The sequence below is a fragment of the Varanus komodoensis genome, unplaced genomic scaffold (assembly GCF_004798865.1).
Source record: "Varanus komodoensis strain SLA01 unplaced genomic scaffold, ASM479886v1 scaffold47, whole genome shotgun sequence".
NCBI lineage: Eukaryota > Metazoa > Chordata > Lepidosauria > Squamata > Varanidae > Varanus > Varanus komodoensis.
The window spans coordinates 1,766,499-1,790,434 of NW_025336045.1; the positions used below are offsets into that span (position 1 = coordinate 1,766,499).

General features: G+C 40.3%; 1 protein-coding gene across 5 annotated transcripts; it reads right to left on the reverse strand.

The window, feature by feature from the left end:
- Window positions 1–729: 729 nt before the first annotated feature.
- NUP35 (nucleoporin 35) lies at window positions 730–23,352 on the reverse strand. 5 transcript variants are annotated; one of them, XR_006416188.1, is made up of 10 exons: window positions 23,235–23,352; window positions 22,049–22,219; window positions 19,496–19,623; window positions 15,980–16,040; window positions 14,759–14,900; window positions 13,121–13,190; window positions 12,900–13,028; window positions 11,816–11,980; window positions 11,589–11,723; window positions 730–747 (listed from the first exon to the last, which is right to left on the reverse strand). XR_006416188.1 is itself a non-coding variant. In XM_044445165.1 (9 exons), the coding sequence occupies exons 1-9, from the start codon at window positions 23,278–23,280 to the stop codon at window positions 11,646–11,648; spliced, it is 990 nt and encodes a 329-aa protein (XP_044301100.1). In that variant the 5' UTR covers window positions 23,281–23,352; the 3' UTR covers window positions 10,765–11,645. The 5 variants fall into 5 exon arrangements, 3 of the variants coding, with proteins under 3 accessions (XP_044301100.1, XP_044301102.1, XP_044301103.1); XR_006416187.1 differs by lacking the exon at window positions 730–747 and adding an exon at window positions 2,224–2,314; XM_044445165.1 differs by lacking the exon at window positions 730–747 and having other exon boundaries at window positions 10,765–11,723.
- Between the last annotated feature and the right edge of the window lie 584 nt (window positions 23,353–23,936).

Sequence of the window (23,936 nt, forward strand, 5' to 3'; positions counted from 1 at the left end):
CCTACAACTTTCCTTAAGGGAATACTCAAGGCTGAGCTCAGCCAGAACTCAATGCCACTGCCAGTATTGTAGGACCAGTCTAGGAGGAAGACTCAATCTCCTCCCATTGAAGCAAACAGAGTTGCTGAAGCATGCCTCCTCATCAGAGGGTTCTGGAATGCCTTCCGGAGGAAAGCCTGTTATTTATAAGTTTCCTTCCACTATTTTCTCTAGTTCATTGTGGTGCTCTGGGCTCAGCTATGAGCTCAGAGCTTAGCTAGGGTTATTTAACATTTCAATCAGTTATCTTATCTAGGCTGCTAAAAATCAATTTCAGATTAAAACCAAAATCCTAATTAAAACAAGGTAAAAACAGAAAAATTAAAAATTGAAATGTATCAACTGCATGACTTTACTTTTTGCTTTGAGCATCAAGTTAAATAAAGAACATATAATTTACAAGTTCACTTTCCACATTTCCCTCAGTTTAGACCCCTTTCTTCCTCAGCTTAGAGATCATGTCTCTCAAGAGACAAGACCCCATGAACTCTTTTGGGGTCCTTAGATAACCCCTTATTTCTCAAAGTTTTTCTTGGTCCATTTCTTATTGCTTAACCACATGATTTTAATAGACTTTGACTACATCAGAATTCTGCAAGGCTTTGAGGAGGCTGGTAAATATATACTCTAAAGGTTCTATAACCAACCTTGGATTCACTTTCAGAATAATGCTGCAGGCCTGCTTTCTTTGACTGCAGAGTTCACCTTCTGTGGGGGGAAAGGAAAGCAAAAAAAGAAAAAGAACAAGGTTGATGTTTCCTTAACCTAAATGAAAACATTTGCCCACTAAGGCAGTAACATCTAAAAAAAATGTATGTGTGTAGATATGAATGCCATAACAATGAATTGGATGTTTAAATAATTGTATGATGTCCAATTTAGGATTAGGAAGTGAAATAACACATCCTCTAAAATACACACACATTCTGTTTTTAATAATAGTCATTCAGAAAACAATGGGAAAATTAATGTTTATTTCACTGTACTCTGGTATACCTGTCATAAATCTGACTCCCAAAGCCCGCTTCCCCTTTACCGCAGCCATCCTGCAAATGAACATGTTCTTACATTTATGTGCGCAATTCAATTACAAAGAAATAGAAATGGTGCCTGAAATCAATAGCCTATTACAGTACTGCTATGGTAGGTCATTTCAGCTCTGTTCGGTCTATTGAAATATAAGCCCAAACTGTGCGTCTGGAGGTACCTCGGCAATTCCTGTTGATTTGACAGTGGGCCTTTGGGCACCCAGTGCTGTGAAATGCTGATTTCTGCAGCCCTATGGAAAGAACTCAAAGTGCCCAGCTCACCACAGGATCAGCAAATTTAGCCAAACTTGAGCTCTTAAGGCTAATGTGGTTTCCAATGAAAAGATCTTCCTCCTTTTTCAGTGAACTGATGCCAGGTTGGAGAATCTTTTTTGGGCCAAGTGACCCAGAAAACCGTCACATATCACATTTAAATTGGTTAAGGCAGGGATGGAGAATCTCCGGTTCATGGGCTGCATGAGGCCTGAAAAGGTCCCTGATTCTGCCCACAGAGGATTGGGCAAGCTCTGCAGGGCCTGTCCCCATCTCAAGCCCCACCACCTGGTCTACAGACCATACTATAAGCACATTTATTTATTTATTTAAAACATTTCTATGCCGCCCCATCGCAATAAAGCCTCGGGGCGGCTCACAAAACATCAATAAATAAACCATACAATAAAACCCCAATACAATAAAACCCCAGTGCCATAAAACCTCAATAAAATCTCAGTGCATTCTTGGCTAAAAATTAAAAAAAACCTAGTTAAATAAATAAATAAACAATTAAAATAAGTTTTAAATAAAAAGGTCTTAGCCTGGCACCGAAAAACAAATAACGACGGCACCAGGCAGACCTCTCTGAGGAGCGCATTCCATAAATGGGGCGCCACCGCAGAGAAAGACCTCCTCCGGGTACTCACCCTCCTGATGTCATTGACAGATGGTTCCCCGAGAAGGGCATCTGCTGCTGACCTCAATCATACAATCATAGAAGAGTTGGAAGGGGCCATGAAGGCCACTGGGTCCACCTCCCTGCTGTTGCAGGACACCATGTTACACCATCCCACTCAGATGGCTGCCCAGTTTCTTCTTGAATGTCTCTAGTGTGGGAGAGCCTACCGCCTCTCTAGGCAGCTGGTTCCACTGCTATATTGCTCTGACAGCGAGGAAGTTTTTCTTGTTGTCCAGCCTGAATCTGGGTTGTTTTGTTGGCATGATAAATCCCATCTCTCTACATGCCCCAACTGCAACAAGAACAGAAAAGAAAGGGAATTTGCAAGACCAGCCCCTTATAAATGCCGGTCAAAGTCCTTTCCCCAAGCAGAGAACTCCATGGCCCTGTCTGCACAGTGGAAAGAAAGACGGAGAGTGTGGGGCCAGAGAAAATCCAAGGGACTTCAAGGCAGAGGCCTGCCTCCTTTGTATCATCCTGCATGGCAGTTTGGATCAGGAGAGGGGGTAATCCAACAGCTGAACAAAAAAGGTTCTTCAGCCTGGGTTATGGGAAGCATGCAAAGATACATACAAACGTCAGAGATGGTCAGATCAATTTGTTCCTGATCCATGCCATTTTTACATTTATTCACTCATAAGCCTGCTCCAACCAGAGCCCGTTCAAGCTTTTCTAAAGACTTGTGAAACTATTCTTTCTCAAAAAGAAAAAAAATCCATGTAGTGTACTCCAATTGCAACATTAAATCTGAAGGTGTGGATGAGGTCAGCTCATATTGGAATTTGCAAAGACAGAATCCCTCAAGCATTCCTGGCTGAGATGTATAAAATCACAGGTATGAATGTTAACATATTTTAAAGCTTCTGGACCTCTTCACCCTTACAGGTGAGGGGTTCTCAAACATCCTACTACCAGGATCCCCTTGGGGGAGCTGAAAATGACTGATGCTAATGCAAGGGCAGAGCCAATCATAGAATGGCAGCAGATGCAGGCAATAATATTATATGGGGGTATAATAAGCTAGCAATTACTGTTTTTTTCTGTTGGTATCTAATCCCTCTTTGGAAATGGCTAAATGCTTTGTCACAGTGAATTCCTTGCCACGGAGAGTGCCATAGCTTTAACTCAAGGGCAGGCACTGGACCTACAGGCATCATGACTCAGCCTCCCCACTTCAAGCCAAATATGCTGATTCAGAGGATTTAAGCTGGACTAGGTAGGCAGCCTGCTTGCACGACCCATCCTTTTTCACTGTCCCAGTGCCCCCAAGTGGCTGCTGCATTTTATCAGTGTGCAACAGCAAGGAAAAAGGACACATTTTGGCTTTAGAACCGGGCATGTGCCTTCTTCAATGCAAAACTCTGGTCCACTGGGGTTTTTCTCACTGCTACACACCACTAAAATTGGATGTCCATCTCACTAGTACAACACTGGTGGGCTCCAGGTAACAGCAATGGCACACCCAGGCTCCAAGCTGCAAAGGGCTGCTTTCCTAGCCAGACCCTTCATGCTTGTCCAATGCTGTTCAGTCTGTCATTTCTTATTCCCTTCTCCTCTCACACGTAACTGGTCTGTTATAGAGACTGTATAATTAAATCATGTAAATAATTAAATGTTCATCTATTTATTTGCTTCCTTCTCTGATATGCTCAGTCACTGTGCCCACCCTTTTCTTTTCCTTCCCTCAGTCTTTGCATACTGCAGCATCTAACCAACAGTGCATCCACATGTGCCCATACATTTGGTACACTGCATGGCAACCTTCCCTTCAAACAGACCCTGTTCAGTGCCAAGTTGTCCCAGTATCTTACCACTTCAAACTGATGGGGGGGACATGGGGGCTGTCACGATTGTTCCTCCATATTTTTAAAAAAAATCCTAGCAATGGAAGAAAGACATTAGAATTCTAGCCTGGCTATCTCCTCATTAAGGGGTTCCCAACCTGGGGAGCCCGTACTCCCAGGGAGTGTGACATGGCATTTCAGGGGGTACAGGAAAAAGGAAGGCTTGAGACATTGGCAACTTGCAACGTTTTTCACCAAAAATTATCCCAATAATATATATATGTTTGCTTTTGGATTGATCTCTTTTTGTCAGTCAAGACAAAATCTAGAAATCTCCTGACTCCACAGACTTGCAGATCTCAATCAGCAAGGAAGTTCCATGTTTTGACAACCGTGAATGAGAAACAGGAACCAAGAAGTCATTGGATTTTATGTTCATAATTGTGGTTGATTTTACTGCTGACAATTTTTTTCTAATTGCTTGATTTATATTTTAATTTTATGCACTGAGTTAAAAGCTTTTTTTCAACATCAATTTGCTCACCTGCAGTATTGCGTGTGGTTCAATTTGTAATTCAAAAAATAGAAATTTGACTTCATCTTCAAATGCAATATTATTCTTGTGAGGAGTATGAACACAAATAAAATGCTTTCTAGGGTCCCACATGGAGGGGAGTGAAAAACACACAGCACCCTGTAACACTGTAGCTCCAAGTCAAATAGTCCCAGATGGCCTGCTATTCATGTTGCCCAAGAACATGCCTATTTCCTACATTCCTTTGCCTAAACTTTGGCAGGCTCATGGCCAAGGAAACGTGTCTTAACGTAGCTTTTGCTTATCATACAGCTCTAGACTTCTATCAACATTGACTTCAGACAGTACAATCTTTTTATTAAAATAAAGGTGGAATCAGATAGAATAAAATAAATATTGCTCTAAGCACTTACTCCCACTGTAAGCCTGGAATGTGCAGACTTCCAAAGTTGCAGATCTACTTTAGTGTATTTTTTATTACTAAGATCTAACTACAAGGGCAGGCACAAAACAGAGTTAGAGGCAGAGTGACCTGCAAAATGGTGGGTTGGGAAGCAAAGCCAATTATCCACTTGACCCTCCCACACTCCATATAAGACTACAAATCCACAGACCAGGAATCCGAACAGAAACTTCTAAACTGGCTAGCAGAGATACACTAAATCTCAGTCAGGGAAACACTCATTTCTATTTTACACATGAGGGACACTGAGGTTCAAATGAGTGACTACCACAATGGAAAGCTGTTGTGAAAGGATTTTGACAGCAAGTTTTTATTGCTACAACCTTTGGTTATTACAAAAATTCAAAGAACACAGTTCAAATTCAAAGTACAGCACAATAAGAATAAAACCCTATCAGTAATGGTTCACAATCAGTAAAATGTATCACTCCCCACTGAGTAAAATAATGCTTGAAGTGGGGTTGCTATACGTGCAGCCTCTGTCAATAAAATCTCGTGATGTAAACTAAGACAAAGCACAATTCTTCCCAAAGCCAGGATCTTAAAAACATTATTCATACTATGGAGGAAATAGGAGATAATGATGGAAGCCCTCTCCTGATCCACTGTTGATTTTTACAGTTCAACAACTGTGAATTAGCAAACCTGGTCAATCTAGAACTTATCAACCAGAGACTTAACAGTAGATCCCAGTCTGTCTTCTACCTTCCCATGCTTAAGCAACAGGTTCACAGGGGAAAAGAGCTAAGACATTCATATCCTTTTCAGTGTTTACACTTCAGAGTATCAGAGCAGCAGCGCTTCAAGACCATGACGTACATCTATGTAGAGATGTATCACTAGCCACAGTCTTATATCAGGCTGTCAATGCATTTGCTGCACCAACAGCCTGATATAAAAACAGCTGTCCAGGAAAGTTCCCGATTTGTATTCTAGCCAATTTATTCCAAGGTTAAAAAGATCAAATGCTGTTACTTTAAAAACAAGAGCAGCTATAGATGGATTAAATAACAGCATCAGTTCCTAAGATGCTGCCATGTAGTTTTCAAACCTTAGTTCACTTACTTTGAAACAGCTTTAGTGTGTCACAAGATGGCAGTAATCTATAGTATATGCAAAGGCACAAGTTGAAGCAGCAACGTTTCAATGTGCTGTTCATTTCTCTTCTGGGCACAGTTCTGTCAAAAGCACAATGTACTTCAAACATTTACTGTGCAAAACCATCCACACTAGGTAGCCTGGATTTGTGCACATGGGGTGGGTAAGCAAACACAATACCCTCAGGTCCACAGATAGTATTTGCATGGATAGTATAGGAATTGCTTAAGAATGAAATAATGAAAATAAAAATGCACAAAACTGTACATGCTTGCATTTCACATTAAACAAGTGAACAGATACCAGAGTTACCTCACTGCATGAGATTACTGAGCTGACACCAAGAACCCCCTTATTATCCTTAAAATGCTCAATAATCATGCCAAGAACTTCTTTCAGAACCAAGTACAGAACTTTATGAACTCCAAGATAGCCACTGGAGTTCTCAGTTATTTGTGATAACTGCTCAGATGATAGGACCAATATGGAGAGGCCTCCTACTTTGCAGCCCTGTGTGGAAGCAGGGAAAGAGTACCCTTCACTAAAACCCAGAGAGGCTTGCTCCGAACCAGGCCTCAACCAAGGAAAATTGCAGCTATATATATTGCAGATTGCGCTTGAGAAAATTCATGGGAAGTTATTTATGTAACTATACAGCTACTATCCAGATCTTGTGGAATTTGCCAGTTAAAAGCAAAATACGAGCAACTCTTAAATGACTTAAAGGCTCTTCTCTAGAGCAGTGTGTTTACAGAATCAGAGGTTTTTGCTCCCCTGTCTGACATCTCTCAAGGACTACTCATTCCAGTTCCTTGTACACAGACTGTAGGACAGTTACTGGAAGAGGCAGTATACAACTGAACAACTCCAGTGTGAGTCATGTAACCATGAAAGCTGTAGGTTTCTCTGCCAAAAGATCCCTTTAGTCTTGTGAAAAACCCTGTGCATCAATAAAAGGGTTGACTCACTTTTTCCCATTCATAAGCATCTAAAGTCACAGGTGAGAGTGGAAAAGGTGAAAAACATTGAATACTTTCAGGTCCGCACTTTAAAAAGCAGAAGCTCTCACTGCAGTGGAGATGATAAATTCACCACCTTCTTTTTGAGCTTTGCACAACTTTGTTTTGTTTGACAGCTGCCAGGTGAGAAGCTAAGTAACAAAATAACCTACCGCTAGCGTTGCTTGATCAATATCCATGACTGGTAAGTATTTTGACAAGAGGCACTTACCACAATATTGAGAAGGAAAGATTTTTCAGTCACCCACAAGTGCACGCTTGTGTACTTCTGAACTACCAACCAAAGTAATGATAAAACATTATGAAAATATTAGTGTACATTTTTGCACCCGAAAAGTGGTTTTTTAAAAGATGGCAAACCACTGATGCTGCTTCTCCATTGTGCTGCCTGGGCACTTCTGCCACTTCAGGGGCAGGTCACTTGCAGAGATAGCCAAATGCTCACAAAAAGGAAAAGAGCTGTGGTGACAGTGAGCAAAACAGTTGTGAGCTAAGCAGCGTGATAGGCAATGACTGTTACTCCAAAGTGCTAGCTGAGCAGCTGTCACTGGGGATGGCCTGAGCAAGCTCAGCAAGAGTAGCATAGAGTTTTCACCATGCAGCTCACTTCTAACAACAGGTGTGGGTTGCCTGCATTCAGATGATACAGCAATCCATTATGGATTCAACACTGCTTAAAAAGAAACCATTGGTTGTCAGGATGGCTCATTTCCCAAAACCAAGCCACCCTGCACAAAATGGGCCCTGTTCACATGGTATGATGACATACCGGGGATAGTTACCCACATTAACTTGCCATTAAATTTAATCCACTGTACCAAAATTAGTGTTGCCTAAGGATGAGCAGAATCCAAGGATGGGGCCATTCAGAGGCAAAGAGTTGCACGTGCAAGAAATGAATGCAACCATTAATGCAACCAGCAATGAGTAACAGCCCAATTTATACATGTTTAACTCAGCTGTAAGTCCCATTCAGTTCAGTGGGACTATCTAGTGTACATGAGATTGCAATCTCAGTATTTAAAAGTCACATATGAATCCAAGCAAGCCTTTCAATTAGCAAATATGGCTGCAATTGTGTCAACCATCTATGAAACACCACCTGTACACCTGTGGTATATGGTCACAGGGAGTCATGGCAACTGCTGTATTTTAACTCGGTTTCTTATTTCCAGCGCTTCATCATTTCTGCCACCATATAGTTAAGCATCAATTCAACCATACTAGGATTTACAGGTGTCTTTTTTAAAAAAGCTATTTTAGTTCTGCATGTTATACTTACATACAGAAGCAGAACAGAAGATTTAGTAAGTGTCATTTTTATTATGACTCTGAAGATGCATCTCATTTATTCTTAAGTGAAGAGAATATTTAACAGTGTGCTTACACCCTGTAAGAACTGTCAGTAAAAAAAGGCCAGGGGAGTTACAGCTGCAAAAACTGGTTCATTGGCTATGCAGAGTATGTTACTCTTACACTTTATGAAAGTTTTAAATATTGACAATTTTTCTTAGACACCTCAGTCAATCTAATACCTTTCAACTTTTACATGGGAAAAAGTCTCTATAGGTAAAATGCAACATCAATTTTCACTATCATTTCAAGAACTAAAGATGCCAAGCAGCAATTTCACAGACAAAAGATATGACTCCATTCATATTGCCACAAAAACCTCTTAACCATTCGGTATCTTAATTCTGCAGGGGTAGCCATATTAGTTGCAACAAACAGGTATAAGAAAACCAAGCACAAAACAGAACAGAAAAGTCTTGTTCCACCTCAAAGACTGTTAAATTCATTTTGGTATAAGCTTTTAGGGGCCAGCATACACTTCAGATGCACAAACTTGGTAGGTGTGTGTACCTTAAGCATAAGGAAAACATGTACTTGTTTTGATAGATCAAGGTCGAAAGACCAAGCAATGCAGGAAAGAGCAGTAAGTGTTTTACTATTTGTATTACTATGCAAGGCATACATTAACAAAATTTGGTCAACACTGATGTCACCATTTGTGATGTAAGTCAATCATCCTTGTAGTATGAGACCATGTGACAAATTTAATTATAAACCAGGTAACTGCTGCATCTTCATCCTGAGATATTCAACCCATTCACTGTCAAATAATGTAGACACAATCTCTCTCTCTCTCTCTCTCTCTCTCTCTCTCTCTCTCTCTCTCACACACACACACACACACACACACACACACACACACACACCTACATGCATAGAACACAATTGTAGGAATGTGGTAGTGACCAGCGATTTGGGTCATGGGACATTTAATTTAGGATAGACAACTTGCTGCTGCATTTCCACAAAATTGATTTCCCCAGTAAAGACACCTTGAAATTGACTGCTAGAATTCCAAAGAATTTCTGAACCATCAGCTGGATTTTCCTGGAAAAGTTAAATGTATTGAGTGGTTCCCAATGGAGCACTGCTAGACATTTCATGGAAAGAGTGGTGCTCTTCCTATGAAACATAAAAGCAAAATTCTTATTCACTTTCCACACGAAGACACACATTGATTTTGTTCAATAACCTCAACATTTGCCTTGAGTTCCATCTTGAGAAGATCCAATATTGGCAGCCACTTTAGTTGTTACCAACGTTGCTAGTTCATCACATTGCATGTATACAGCCCTCCAAATGAAGAGGTAGGGAAAGCTAAGCAATAACCATCATCAAAGAACTGGCAGTAAAATGTCTTGGGCTGAAAAATTGACTGCCTTTTTGGAGTCTGAAAGATGTTGAACATGGTTGAGTAGAACCAGACTCCTTGTCCAGTGCTCAAAATTGTTAGTACCCTAGCAACTGTGTCTTCTCACAACCCTCTAGTCTGACAATTTAAACAGAATTTTAAGGACTCAGCCTGCTGGGTGATACAAGGTCTTTGGTTTTTCACTGTGTTCAAAGAAAGTTTTATCCAGAGCATTATGGAATGTGAAAATGGCTGTGTGTGTTTTGCTATGATTTGAGAGTAATTGTTCTATGAGAGGAAAAATTCATGCAACTTTCTGAGGGAGACTTGCATGGGCTTATACAGCAGAATAAGTCAGTCACCCATGCCTCTTGTAGCTCAAGCAGTTACAATGCCTGCATGATTTTTTTGCCTGCTCCATTATCTGAGTTCTGCCAATAACGGAAGACATTTCTTTTTATTCTGTTACCTAATTGTATTTATTGACTGTTTAAGCTCTTAGAGCTTCTCTCTTTGCTGCTGTTTTTAGTTTAATAATTAGGCTTCAATGAATGTTTATTTTTATTCTCTCTCTCTCTCTCTCTCTCTCTCTCTCTCTCGGGGGGGGGGGGGTTAACATATGGCAGGGTAAGGCCAGCTACAAATAGCGTTTTAACCACTGTTCACCCACTGGTTTCAGTGTTAACATTTTTAATGTCTGAGCAGCATGGGTAGACTGGCCTGTTTGGCCTACTACTCACTGAATACAGTATAACAGAATAGACCAATCTCATAATACAAACTAATGTATTTTATGATACTTTAAAATATTTTAATTTCTCCATCATGTGTCTACCTCATTGGAATAACTGTTCTAATTGCAGCATCTGGCAAGTAAGGCAGCGATTCAATGGCACCATAGCTTGTAGGCCACATTGTAGCACAAAATCTAGAAGGAAATTAGCTATAAAGACTAAATATTCAGCTTCACTAGAATTATAGTTTTTCCATCTTTCAAAACAAGTTATAATGAAAAGTGTGCAGTGAGACATCTGTGCAACCAAGTGTGCCCCATACACACTATGTTGCACAGATGCATTGGCAGTGATATTTCTATAAAGTTTAATGTATCTGAATGACTTACACAAACCATGATCAGCTCAGAATCCATAGCACCACAATTTTATTAAGAAAGTTTATAAAAAGGCTTTGGAACCCTGTAAATTTAGAATTATCTTCTTCAGTATTTATATAACACCAATTATTATTATTAATAAACAGAATTCAAACCAAAACATTTGGTTCAAAATTAACAAAACCTATCCTGCAGCAAAATCCTATGGCTCCTAGACAGAGCAAAATTTTTTGAAGACCCAGCTTCAAGGTCAGAAAAGTACTCTGACCTTCTCACGTCATCTGAGATCAGAGTGCCCTCTTCACCTCCCTTCAAGGGTTATGCTGGTTGCAAGTGTGATCCTGGAGACAGGGCTGAGTGGGTACTCCAAGAGGCAGAAAGATGAGGAGGCAGGCACCACCATGATAAAAGGTGTGGCACTTAAAAGTGCTTTTCAGGGCAGGAGGAAGAGGCAACAGCTCTTTATAGGATGACCATATTCCTCTGAGTCTGGGTGATTATAGACATCCAGAATGGACTGCACCCCTAGTCTTTTTATACAATAATATAGTTTATGCAGTAACAAGCACTACCATCATTTCCGAAGTAAAAAAGAGAATCATGTTATTGGGGAAACTATAAACTGTACTACCATGTCTTGTAACCAAGACTGTGTTGTAGACAAATCAATTTTTACTTAACAATGAAATCACTAAAATGGTAAGATTTCTGAACATTGATTACAATGGTGTAACATCTTAAAGTCAAGTGTAAATCCATTCACTGGTAAAGTGCAAATGACAGGTATGCCACATTCTTTTTAAAAGGCAGAGCCAATGTTGGAAATGCTACAATGGTTATATAACTAACCAGAGGCGTTGGCAGTCAATTGTAAGGTCTAGCCAAATTTACTCTATCTTCTCTTAACTACCAGCCAAACATGTACTCCAAAGCTTTGGAAACAATGCTTTCATCTTTTCTTGGAGTCTGTCTGTCAGAAACCACCTAGAAAAGAGAGAAGGCACATTATAAACAGCAGATTTAGGACATCTAAAGGATATTAAAATGACTTTTTCCTTACTATGTTCTTTAAGTACCTGGTAGTCACTAGTTGAAGCTTTATATGCTGTAGCAAGGGGTCTCATAGTGGAGATTCTCTGAGTACTTGATGGCTGCACTGGTGTCCCTAGTGGTTTCATCGGTGGTGTGAAGACTGAAGACTGGATTGATCCAGAACTTCTGTCCATGTTTTCCATCACGCTCTACATATAGATCAAAGATTCAAATTAAAAAATAGTATTAATGTTATCTGAGCCCAATCAACTTTTTAAAAGCCTGACTATATTTTAATCACCAGATACAGGGTGAAAGAATATTTCTTCTTAGTGAAAGAACAAATAGATTAGAACCCTTGTCCCAACGGTGCTTACTTCTTGGTAGACATAGAATTGTACTGTAAAGCTTAGATTTCTTTGTAAAGCTGCGGACTTTCTTGAAACAATAATGTATTTCATTACCATGTCCTGCACTGTTAGTAACTCATTTTCTCATCAAACCTCAAACTAAAAAATCTAGCCAAAGTCAAACTATGCAACAGATACAAACTTACTGGACAAAAATGTAGATCTGAGCAAGACAAAAGTGAAGAACTCAAAGCGCTACAGACATTCATGCTCCCTGGAAACATTATTATGTGGGATGTTTTCTGATGGGAATTTCTAAAGCATCACTTTCTGGTTCTATCACTTTTATTAATCTGAAGCAACAGAGGTTAGTAACACTTAACATTGCTAGCACACAGCATTTCACCAACAGGGGTCACGGTAGTTTGTATGTTCTGTCCCTGCGTTTCCTTCATTCATAGAACTGCACCCTCTGCCTAGTAAGCGCTTGGGACGGAGTAACACTAAAAACATTAAAACTTCCCATGAAACCCTGACCTGCCACCATTTTTCTTTTTTTGCAAGAAGCATTACAGCAAACCATGAAGAGCCTAACAGTCTTTACTACCCATCTAAAGCAGAGAAGAATTATGAGCCTATCTCACAGGATGGAACCTCTAAACTGGGATGCTCATACTGAGAATGCCATTTCAAATACCCAACCAAGCTAGTGTTCACAAAATTTGAACTAGAAACACAATATTCTACATATTCACAACACCATAGAACATCAACGTACTTTATCTATGCAAGGTTTCACTCCAATCATAATAGATTCACCAAAAATTCTTCCATCTTTGCTCAAGGCTTTCCGGGCCTGCAGTTTCGACTGATAGCGAATATGCATCCAGTTTCCCGTGTTAGACATCTGTACAGGTTTAACAAAGAGTGACACTGAAAAGCTAAGCTGAACACAATGGCTGCCTTTGTTCTTAGAAAAATGCACAGATTTAAACTCACCACATGTTTCAAAATGTTTCCATACTGTGCAAACTGTAGGAGGATATATGAAGCAGATGCTTGAGGAAACCTGTAATACAAAGAGATAAAATTCACAACACTTAATGAGAAATAAAATTTGAATACTTAAATTCAGCTTGATTTAACTCTTCTAGTTTTATGCCATTGGTTAGACTCACAGAAAATTGTCTCAGCATATCAAGTGTGTGTCAACCAATAATCTTCAAACACTGCCCATTTTGTTACCCATCTGTAATCCCTACATTTTATGTACTCCCCTAGACTAGATGACTGCATGAAAAAGAGGGGTGCAGGCTGACTTTTTCAAAATACCATTTAGCCCAGGCACTAGAATATTAAAAGACAAATATTTGTTTAACATCAACATTACCATAAATGCCATATAGCATTTTAGCACACAAATCAAGAACAGAGATGCAATGAAACTTACAGATTATTATGTTTAGAATGATTTCATTACTAAATTTTCTTATGTAAACCCCTATGATAATTTTAAGTATAATATACAAAAATTCTAAAAACAAAGCCAGCACCGACACCCAGGATTAACCATGGAATGCACAGGTGAGGAAGAATTTCTACACAGGCCATCCAAATTGAACAGCAACACACACATGTATAGCAGAAATTGGCAAGTATCCTTGGCCTGGCCTGTGAGTGGAAAAGCACTCATTCTCTTTCTTGTTCTTTCCTTCCTGTGGCCTTTTTTTTGCTGCCACCATGTGGAAGTCTTTATTTCTTCAGATGCCTCCATCAAAGCAGCCTTGAGGTTATCAATTTCTGGATCCAGCTTTAGATAGCAAGCAGACTGGCTGTCAGATGTGATGTGGGTATGCTCACCCCATTCCCCACCAAAAGGAACCACCATGTTTCAAATAACAGTATTTAACCCTTACTCCAAATGAATCAATAGAAACATTTTAAATTGGAAGATATATACACACTTCTTAAAAAACACAATGAGCAGATAAAAACAACCAAAATAGATTTGTCTAGCCAACATTCACCACGCCTCTCTTTTATCCAGGTCCTTTATGCAAACTATACCCTTTTTTCACTGGCCAAGCTCTCTCAATTCTAACAACTCTTTCCTCTGGGGCTCTGGTACTTCTTCTCTCTCCGATTCCTACTCCTTGGGCCTTTGGCTTGTATCCTCCATAAAATATATTCTTCTCTCCTACTCCAATGAATCTGGAGGATAGTTTCTTGTTTATTTGTAAACCAAGTTTATGATTTCTGAGTTAAAACTCTCCTCTCCTTTTCTTTTGACCTTCAGCTAAAATTTATGCTCTCCTGCTTTCACTTCTTAACACTTACATCTACATTCTAACTGAACCCAGACCTCTCAAGTATTAACCTTTTTTACTGAAACTCAACAGCATACACACAAAAATTTAATCCCATAACATCCTAACCCCAAACTAAACATAAACAGTTCTGTTTCCTCAAAACTCTTGTATTTTATTTCTGTTTTTAAATCTTCAAGTAACTCTCCCCTGCAGAGTTTATAACCATGCACTCAAGTGCTCATACAAGCATTTTAAGTCTCACACCTAAATGTGTGCACTTCTGGCAACATAAGCATCTCTTAGCATTATATAACTACAGATCATTTACCCAAATACTGTTACCCAAGTGTCATCAAGATGATCGTCTGATGTTAGGGCATCTCCTTGAGTATAGAATGGATCTAGTTGAGCTGGAGACATTGTGGACTTCCTGGGTTGTGCAAGACTTGCTGGACTGAACATACTTGTACCTGTTAAATTGTAGTAAGATGCTCATTAGATGTCATTGCAAGTTAAAACTGATCTAAGCACTCTAAAGTGAAACAAAGATTAAGTAACAAATCTTGAATCCATATTGATTAATTTCATAGGTATACCAGACAGAAAAACAGTAAAGTAGATCTGATGACTGCATGTTTTCAAGACCAGTAAATAATTTGAGCTCCTATCAAGATCACGTTCTATCTGAAACCTATCTTGACAGCCAATCTTCTTCAACTTCTCTTAAAACAGAGCCAAGCTCTGATTTAGACATTTATCTGTCAGACAGAACTCCCACATTATGATAATCAAGAAGTTTGGTAAATCAGAACTTTAGCTAGAATGTTGCTATTCCTTCCTGTCTTCTAAGAGCAGCAGAACTAACGCCTCTGTATTATAGCAAATATTCTGCCATAATTCTAAAAAATTTATGGCACTGATACAAATAGCTTACATACATATGCAGGCAAGAACTGGATGTATATTTAAAAGTTGTTAACATTTTTTGCCACAGCAGCTCCTTCCAAGCTGTATCTAATTTGCAGTTTAAAAGCAGAGTAGTTTTTGGCTTTGCAAGGGATCTCTAATCCGGTTGTGCAAACAGTCTGGACTACTGTGCGTATGATGGAAAACCCATACTCACAACAACATCAAGTCTTAAAAGCAGAAGAATGGCTTGTACGCCAAGTATTTAAAACTGGCTATTGATTCTAACTGATTTAAAAATTCAGTCTTTCAACTGAATATGTATCAGCTGTAAGAGATGAGCTATATACAAATTAAGTTGTTCATACACTTTTTATTATTTCACCCATAGGCGAGATTTGAATATATATATTTGGGAAAGACAAAGTCACTAGCACAGAACATCATTCCCCCTCATAAGAGGGGAATGTCATCATCGTAACAGCAAGTTTCCTTATTTCCTTCCAGTCAGTGCTCTACACAGATCAGCATATACTCACATTAAGATCATATAGATACAGACCTCATCTACATATAGAAGCAGCATATAGCTAACATGACATTACATTGTACAGAGAACAACACATCTGGTAAGATGCCTTACCTGCTCCAGGAGTTGCCGGGATACATCCACTAATGGGACTCTGCGTTACAGAAAAACTGGCCTGCATGACAGTATAAAAGTTAGCCTGAAATTCTGCTTTGAAAGTTAGGAAATTTCTTCAAAATATAACAAGTAACAGCTTGACAGTCAAGCCAGTCCATACATTAGCACACCTTGAACCTACCAAATTGTTCTGATGAGGTCACCCAGCCCTCACTATTTTATTTATTTATTTAGGATATTTTTATCCCATCCTATACAAGCAGTTGTCTCAGGATGGCTTACAATATACTACAAATAAACAATAAATACAACAGTCCACACCTATAACAAGATGATAATAATAACTAGATACAACTGAACTGTCTACTCAAACAGAAAATGTGCTACTTATGGAACACTTCTTTGGCACAAGCAAATACCATTGTGTGAGACCCTGTCTTTCGCTGCTCCAATACTGTGATTGATAGAAGCAAGGATCTACCAGCAGAGGGCAACAGTAAGCAGTCAGATATACCAGCCTAAAAAAACTGTGAAGTTATAAGAAGTTGCCCATCCAAAGTAAATGATAACTTCAAAACCCAAGTTATCAACTAATTTCAACTAAAAAGCAGTCAATACTTCAGTGTATTATTTACAAGAAAAATAACATATTGGATTGGAATAAAATACCTACAGCTGCTTAAACATGCATAAACATTTTCCCCAGCAACAAAAGGCTCTAGAGGAGAGGTCTCAAACTCGCGGCCTGCAGGCCAATTGCAGCCCGTGGGACGATATTTTGTGGGTCCACTTGATATCAAAGTTTAGTGATAGTGCGGACCGCGCGTTTTTCTCACACGCACCTGCGTGAGTCATTACCCTGGGCGCAATGTTCCCTCTAAGCTGTGCGCCAGGACGGGCAGGGCACGGGGAGGGGCCCTGCGGCCTTCAGATGTGGCTCAGCTGTGTAAGAGGAAGTGCTGTCAGGTCTCTGGCAGCAAGGAGTAGGAGGAAGGAAGAGAAGCCTATGTTCTGAAGAACCGTTCATGTTCTGAATTATTATTAGTAAAGATTGAGAAGATTGGATCAGTTGTACTTTTTTTGGAATACTTGAAATCCTTTTTTTGTGGAATACTTGATGCGGCCCAGCCTCACCCAGACTCTACTTCCAGCGGCCCCCAGGTAAGCTGAGTTTGAGACCCCTGCTCTAGAGCAAACCCATCTTACTCCTTTTGACTTGGCAAGCTGACTGCACTATCCAAGCACCTAATATGACCACATGTATAGTTCACTAAAAATTAGCAAAAGCACAAAGCATTTCAATTAATAAATTTAAGTCATAATGGGCAAACTGTTTTTCATCTTATATGATTGCTTAGTATTTTAGCTTTAATTTTCTAGTTGTTTTTGTTTCTTAAAATCTAAATAAGCATAGTAATGTTACAGGACTGTATATACTTCTTTAACTCTTGACCTAACTTACCATAATGTTCTTAAGTCACTCTTTCTACAATAGCCAAACCTTGATTTAGGGAGATCAGAATAAATATTTAAATATGGTTGGCATTTAAATCCTTTAGAGATGTTTTAAGTATTACACTGCAAATATTTCCTGGTGAATTAATATGCAAGAAGTTCATGTCTTAAAGGCCTTTGATTTCCAATTACTAATCATTAGAATGCTGCTTACAACAGAATGCATGAGTTCAGGTTTAAACAACATAATCAGGGCTTTGAATTTTTTTCTGGCCTTAGTAGCCAACCAAAATTATGTCCAACCTTAACTTTGTCCATTTCCAAAGGAGAAGAGTGGGGATCACATCTTTTTCACGTCACCTGCTACAAATGCCTTTGAGGCCCACATGACTTCAGCTGCAAGCCCCTACAGATTTCCTCAGAGCAAGCCTCAGAGACACTCTAAGTCACTCTTTTGTAACCTGGCACCATCCAGATATGCTGAATTGCAACTCCCATGATCTCTAGCCAGCAAGGCCCTAAGTTGGAAGTTATGGGAGCTGCAGTACAAAATACCTGAAAGGTACCAAGCAGGGGAAGGTAGCTCTAAATGCACTAAGATCTCTCACTGCCTTCCAGTTTCTTTTCCAAGGTTCAACAAGCTGCTGGTTCTTCTCTTGGCTCTGGAGGACAGAAACTCTCAGAATACAAAATGCTATCAGCAAGTGCATTTGTGGACCCCTTCTCATAGTTGTGGTTCCTACTATGGCAGACACTGTAACTTTGCTGAAATTACAGTAGAACTGAACATTGATAAAGTTGTGCTGAAACTGTATGTCTATTTGCTTATGTTTTGAAGTGTATGCAACATAACCACCAAGTGAGGTCAGAATGCAGCTGAGAGGACAGGATTAAGGTTGGGCATAGGACAGGAGCATCTGCCTTTATGGCTGCTATAGAAGGAGATTCAAGCTAACAGTTTGAAAATGTCTAGGAAAAGAAACAACCTTTGCTTGGACTGGAAGAAGAAACAAACTGAAGTCGTAGTTAGAAAGTCCATAAAGAACATGACTGATCAGAGGCTCTGGACAAGAGATCTGACAAAGGCCTTTTAAGGCTAGGAATAATAACTGTGAGTCTAACAAAGAGCAAGCCTTCCAGTTTGACAGCATTCTACTGGAAGTTCTGACTACTGGAGTCATTTGCCAAGGGTAGCAAGGAAAGCATGCTAAGAGTTTGTGGTGAAGCTTCAAGCAGGTAGCAGACTCCAGCACCAGAAGTTTTCAGGAAGAGGTCTGACCAGAAGAAACTTCAACAAAAGTCCTTGAAAGTAAATCATGTTAGAAACTAGAAGCAGCAAGAACGGCTGGAGAAAGACTGCTGTACAATATCTGTTCCCGGATGCAGATGATTGACTAGGGTGGTGTTCACAAAAAATTGGCATGAAAGACAAGCTATTGATAGCTCATTTAGGTACAGAAGGCTCCCATGTGTATTAAGGAATGGTGAGCTAACATATTTAAGTTCAATTAAGCAACTTAAACCTACATGAAGAGTGACAATTGATTCCCTTAGCTTCATTCTATTAATCCTGCACAACTGTCTCAACTGGGAGTGAAAATCCTATACCTATGCTATAGGACCAGGCTATTAAGTCAGTTTTAGCTATGAAAATATTTATTTTGGTGACAACAGTTAAGGAGTTAAATAACTGAGGTAACATTCACTAATAATGAAGAATATTATGGAACTACATTAAAAGTTTTGGACACAATTATAGAACCAAGCTAAAAACACATAATTTTAAACAAAACAAAAGAGGAAGCATGGATTGGAAACTCATAGTGTTCAGTCATACATGATCATAGGTATATTGCTGCAGAAACCAAAACAATCTATTGCTCTTTGTTACCATCTAGAATTAGTTGTCCTGTCCCATTTTCTCAAGCTCTTACTTTAAAAGAAGAAAATATGTTTAGTAACAGCTGCAACATTTATCTACCAATCTTAGCAAGTATGGACATGCTTTATCACATACAACTTTTAGTTTAATTTGCAATAAGTTTTAGGATCACTTACTGGTCTTCTTGAAGTCAGGGGTGTTGATCCAAGACCTGGGCTAGCTATGTCATCATATATACTCCTAACTGGTGGAGCTCCACCTTTATCTTTGTGTGTTGGAACTACTGGCTGTGGAGGAGATCCACCTAAGTGAAATGCAGCATAACATTAAAAACTGTTCATCCATCATTCTTTGCTGATAACCTTTCCAGTTGGAAAGCAGTCCACACAATACCAGTAATCAGCTGTTAGTTATCTTTTAGAGAATTGCCATCTTCTTTATGAGAAGTGTTACAACTGGATGCAGAGGTTTACGTGTTTGAGGTTGTTGAAGTAAAACATAACTTACATGCCTAAGCTTCTGCAACTCAGGGGAAGATGTGCAACTGTCTATATATCACTCATTTACTAAAAACAATGGGTAATCATCAATTGCATATAGACTTGAAGACAGCCAGTATGAAGAACAGAGGAAGAAAGTGATCCAACAAACGTTTAGCTAACGCAACAACTGGGTAACATTTGGATTGCAGTGCTTAACCCCTGAGATGTACTTGCTGGTAAGATGCATAAGATGGCCTTCCAAGTATTTCAGGAAAAGCACTTTATAGCGAGCTAGCTATTCCTCAACCTGAATCTTGCTAATTCATTGTCCTGTTGTGTTATTTGCTCCAAATGAGTGACAAACAAGAGACAGTATCCTATACCCGAAGGATCCATTCCAAAGGCAGAAGAAAGTCAGTGATTCCTAAAGCAAGAGGAAACACTTGTTTCCAGCCAGCAGAACTCACAGCCTAACTCCTGTTGCACCTGCAGTTGGACTCAGTGGTACAATGGACTGAACAGAAGCACAGCAGAATGCTTCCTTCAGGAACTGTGCTCTTATGCATTATGCAACTGCATTCGAAAAAAAGAAAAAATGTGATTGTATTCTTGATACCCATATTTTTGAACAAATGCAGTCTAACTATAATCTTTTAAGGTAACAATAGCTAGCTCTGTTTTTTATTTAACAAGCCTGTTGTATCTACAAATTGGCAGGCTTTTAAGATCTTGTCTGTGTTCAAAATCTGCATAATCAGAAATATTAATGTACTAGGGCAATCTGCATAGCATAACAAAGTGCAGATTCTGTGCCCAAAATCAAACCGATACTCCAGCAGTGCAGAATACATGACTCTCCAGGGCTGGTGGACTGCAACTTCCATCATCCTTCACCACTGGCTATGCTGGCTATGAGAGAAATTGCAATGCACCTACAGTTGGAGGGCCAGTCATTCCCAACCACATTCTCTTAAAGTTTGTGAACAGAATCTATGGCTAAAAATCTATTATGACGGTCAGTGAACAGACTGCAATAACTTTTCAAAAGTTTTTCATGTTTTCTACAAAAACACAGTGATTTCTAAATATGCATAATTTCTATGTTACTCGCAGATGCAATAAATATAGTACCACTGGAATGGGTAAATTGTAAAGCTGTATTTTTTCAGTGACTGTCTTTAAGAAGTATGTGTGTATGTATAACAAGTATAAATGCACTGCTCTTGTTCATGTTAAAATTAGTATGTTAAAGAGTATTCAGTGGTGCTGGAGCAGAAGTTGACCAGAGCTACTTTTTTAAAGGGCATTTAAGTGGCTGGGCAGGTATATCAATGCCAACAGAAGCTTCTCTCTCTAAACTGCAGGATGGTAATTAAAAGCAGCTTTCAGCCATTGCAACCTGCCAGGTCAGATACTGATTCTCCCTGCCCCTGCCAATCAAATATTTGAGTTCCAGTACTTCTGGCTAACAGGAAAAAATGTGTTGATATTATTTCATTTCTATACAGCCCCATAGCCAAAGCTCTCTGGGTAGTTTACAACAATCCATAAAAACAAAACAACAGCAGTATTTTTATGACACATGAAATCAATGCCATGCTATTTTTAACTTTGTTTACAAGTCAAGCATGCTGCAACAGATCTTACTCAAATGAGGAAATCAGACAAATACAATTTCAAGAACCTCCCTTGTTCACAAAAGGAAAAAGTCACTCTAACAGTTTGTCTATATGCAATACAGTTTGCTGCTATTGAAATAACCCCTGTTCTTCACAAATAAGAGGATGTCCAGATAAAGAGAAGCATTTTAAGTTTGCTGACATATCATGAAGGTATCATCCCTACACTCAAGACTGGACAACATGCAAAGCCAGCTTTGCATTTTATCGTAGATCCTACAAGTTAAAGCATAACATCTAGTTCACTGCTACACATATGATCAGGAGTGTGCTTGCAGACTCCCACAGATTATGTGCAATCCTCCTTTAGCCAGGAGAGTTGGCACACAAGCTCTCTCTCTCTCTCTCTTGCCTACATATCCCCAAATCAGCTCTAGAGTTAAGTGGCCTTCTGGAGCAGACTTCAGGTCCAAGGGAAAGAATAGAAACTCTACCTACATTAGACAGCTGCTGTGTAATACTGGATTTAGTTTGTGAAACAACTTAAAAATATCCCTGCTTTATGCTAGCTGAGAAGACAATCACCACCTGCAACTCCAGTATCCGTTTTTGTTTAGAATCAACTTACCAGCAAGCAATGGAGACCTCATTTCCATTACACCAACTGAAGGACCACTTAAGGAACGAGGCTGTGGTGTCACTGGAGTTGGTAAATCACCCATCAAAAACCCAGGCAGAAACTGAGCACCAGCACCTGGCTTTGGAGAGGTAGGGGAACCCAGTGCCATTGGCTCAGCACCTGCATTGGAAAACATTTCACATAAGAGTAGTTTAACAAGTCTGCCAAAGCGAAGTACTCTACTCAGTGTGTAATGAAGCTTCAGAAAACACTACCAAGATTTCCCAAAGCTATGAAAATATTTAATTATGCATGAATTAAGAAAAAGCAAGCAATACCTTTTGGAACAGATGAGTACAAATGAAGCTACCCCGTTTTACAGAAATACCCCCAACTGACTAATACAAGAACAACCACTCCTCCATGACTGAGGGGTTTGCCAAACCGAGTACTGTCCTTGTTCATATACAACACCGTATCAGAACTAGTTTATTTAATCCATGCCTTACTTTTCAAGACCACACAGACAATATGAGCATGATAGGGAAAGCATCTACAGTATAAACAAACTAAAACCAATACTTCCAATAAAACACGATTCCAAAGAAAGAAGAAAAACAAGCAAGCCGAAGCACTCAAAAATGGCAGTTGCAAGGAAGGCCGTCCACTGAGCAACCTGTTCGTGCGAGTAACCGAGTGGTGCGTAACGTCGACTCAGCGGCACAAAAGCAAGCAGAGCCCCCGATCGGAAGGCGAGCTAACGTCTGGACGCGTCTGAGGACGCCCTGCGTGCTCACGTGCCCTCCCACCCCAGCACTGGGCCAAGCATGCGGGCGCCGATGCTGCCAGAGACGTGCCCGGTCCTTACGGCTGCCTCCGACCGCCCGCCGATCCAGTGCCTTTGCTCTCCCGGAGCCGAGGGGCCCCGCGGAGTGCCCGCTGACGTCAGAGCCACGGCCCACCTGGAGGGCGCCACTTGCCCCGCCCAAGAAGGGCTCTAGGAGCGCCCTGCCGTGCCCCGCCCCGCCCCGCCCGTTCCAGAACTCCCTCGGAGCCGCGGGCGGGCTGGCTGGCCGCGAGCCCCGCCAGAAGAAGCGCCAACAGAACGCTGGGGAGAGCCGGGGCCGAGCCAAAGGAGGCGGGGAAGGGAAGCTGCGCGGGGCCGAGCGACGCTACCGGGCCGGAGGCTACTCACCCACGGAGGGGGAAGGCAACGGCAGCTCCATAGCGAAGGCGGCCATACGTGCTGCACGCACCGGGAAACCAATAACGAACACCACTGCTCGCTTCTGCTTGAATCAGTTACTTTCAAATAGAGCGGAAGCGCCTCTGCAGCCCGCGGTGTGAGGGGGGACGTCACGTCCGAGAGAGGGAGCGCCAGCCGCGACCATAGAGTTGAGGCACGCGCTCTCCCTTTTACTCTATGGTCTTTCTCCTGGATGTACTTCGAGATTGCTCTGTGATAGACGTAGAGCAATTCTAGACAGTGCTGGTTAATTAATATTTATTAAAGGCAGGGCAGTATAACCTTTGCGTGTTAAAAGCGCCAGTTGCTCATCGAAAGCAAAGGAGAAGTCAAGGACTTTTATGAAGCTACTTTTTTATTGATATCAGGGTCTCCAAGAAGGAAGAAAGTGTATTCATGCTCTTTCATACTCAGCTTTCACGTGTAATTTAGGTTGCTGTTGCTGCGTTTTTTTCAAGTCCTTTTGATAAGTTAAGCTGCAAAGACTTTCTGCAGGAGGACGGGAAAAGTTTAAACGTGTAACCCGGATGCAAACAGTCACGACAGAGATCCTTCCCAGTGGAGTCGTTCATTGGCAGTGCCCGTGCATTGTATAAAGGTTTGGAAATCAACACAATGGTGCAGTTAGGTAATCTTAGACCTTGACTGTGG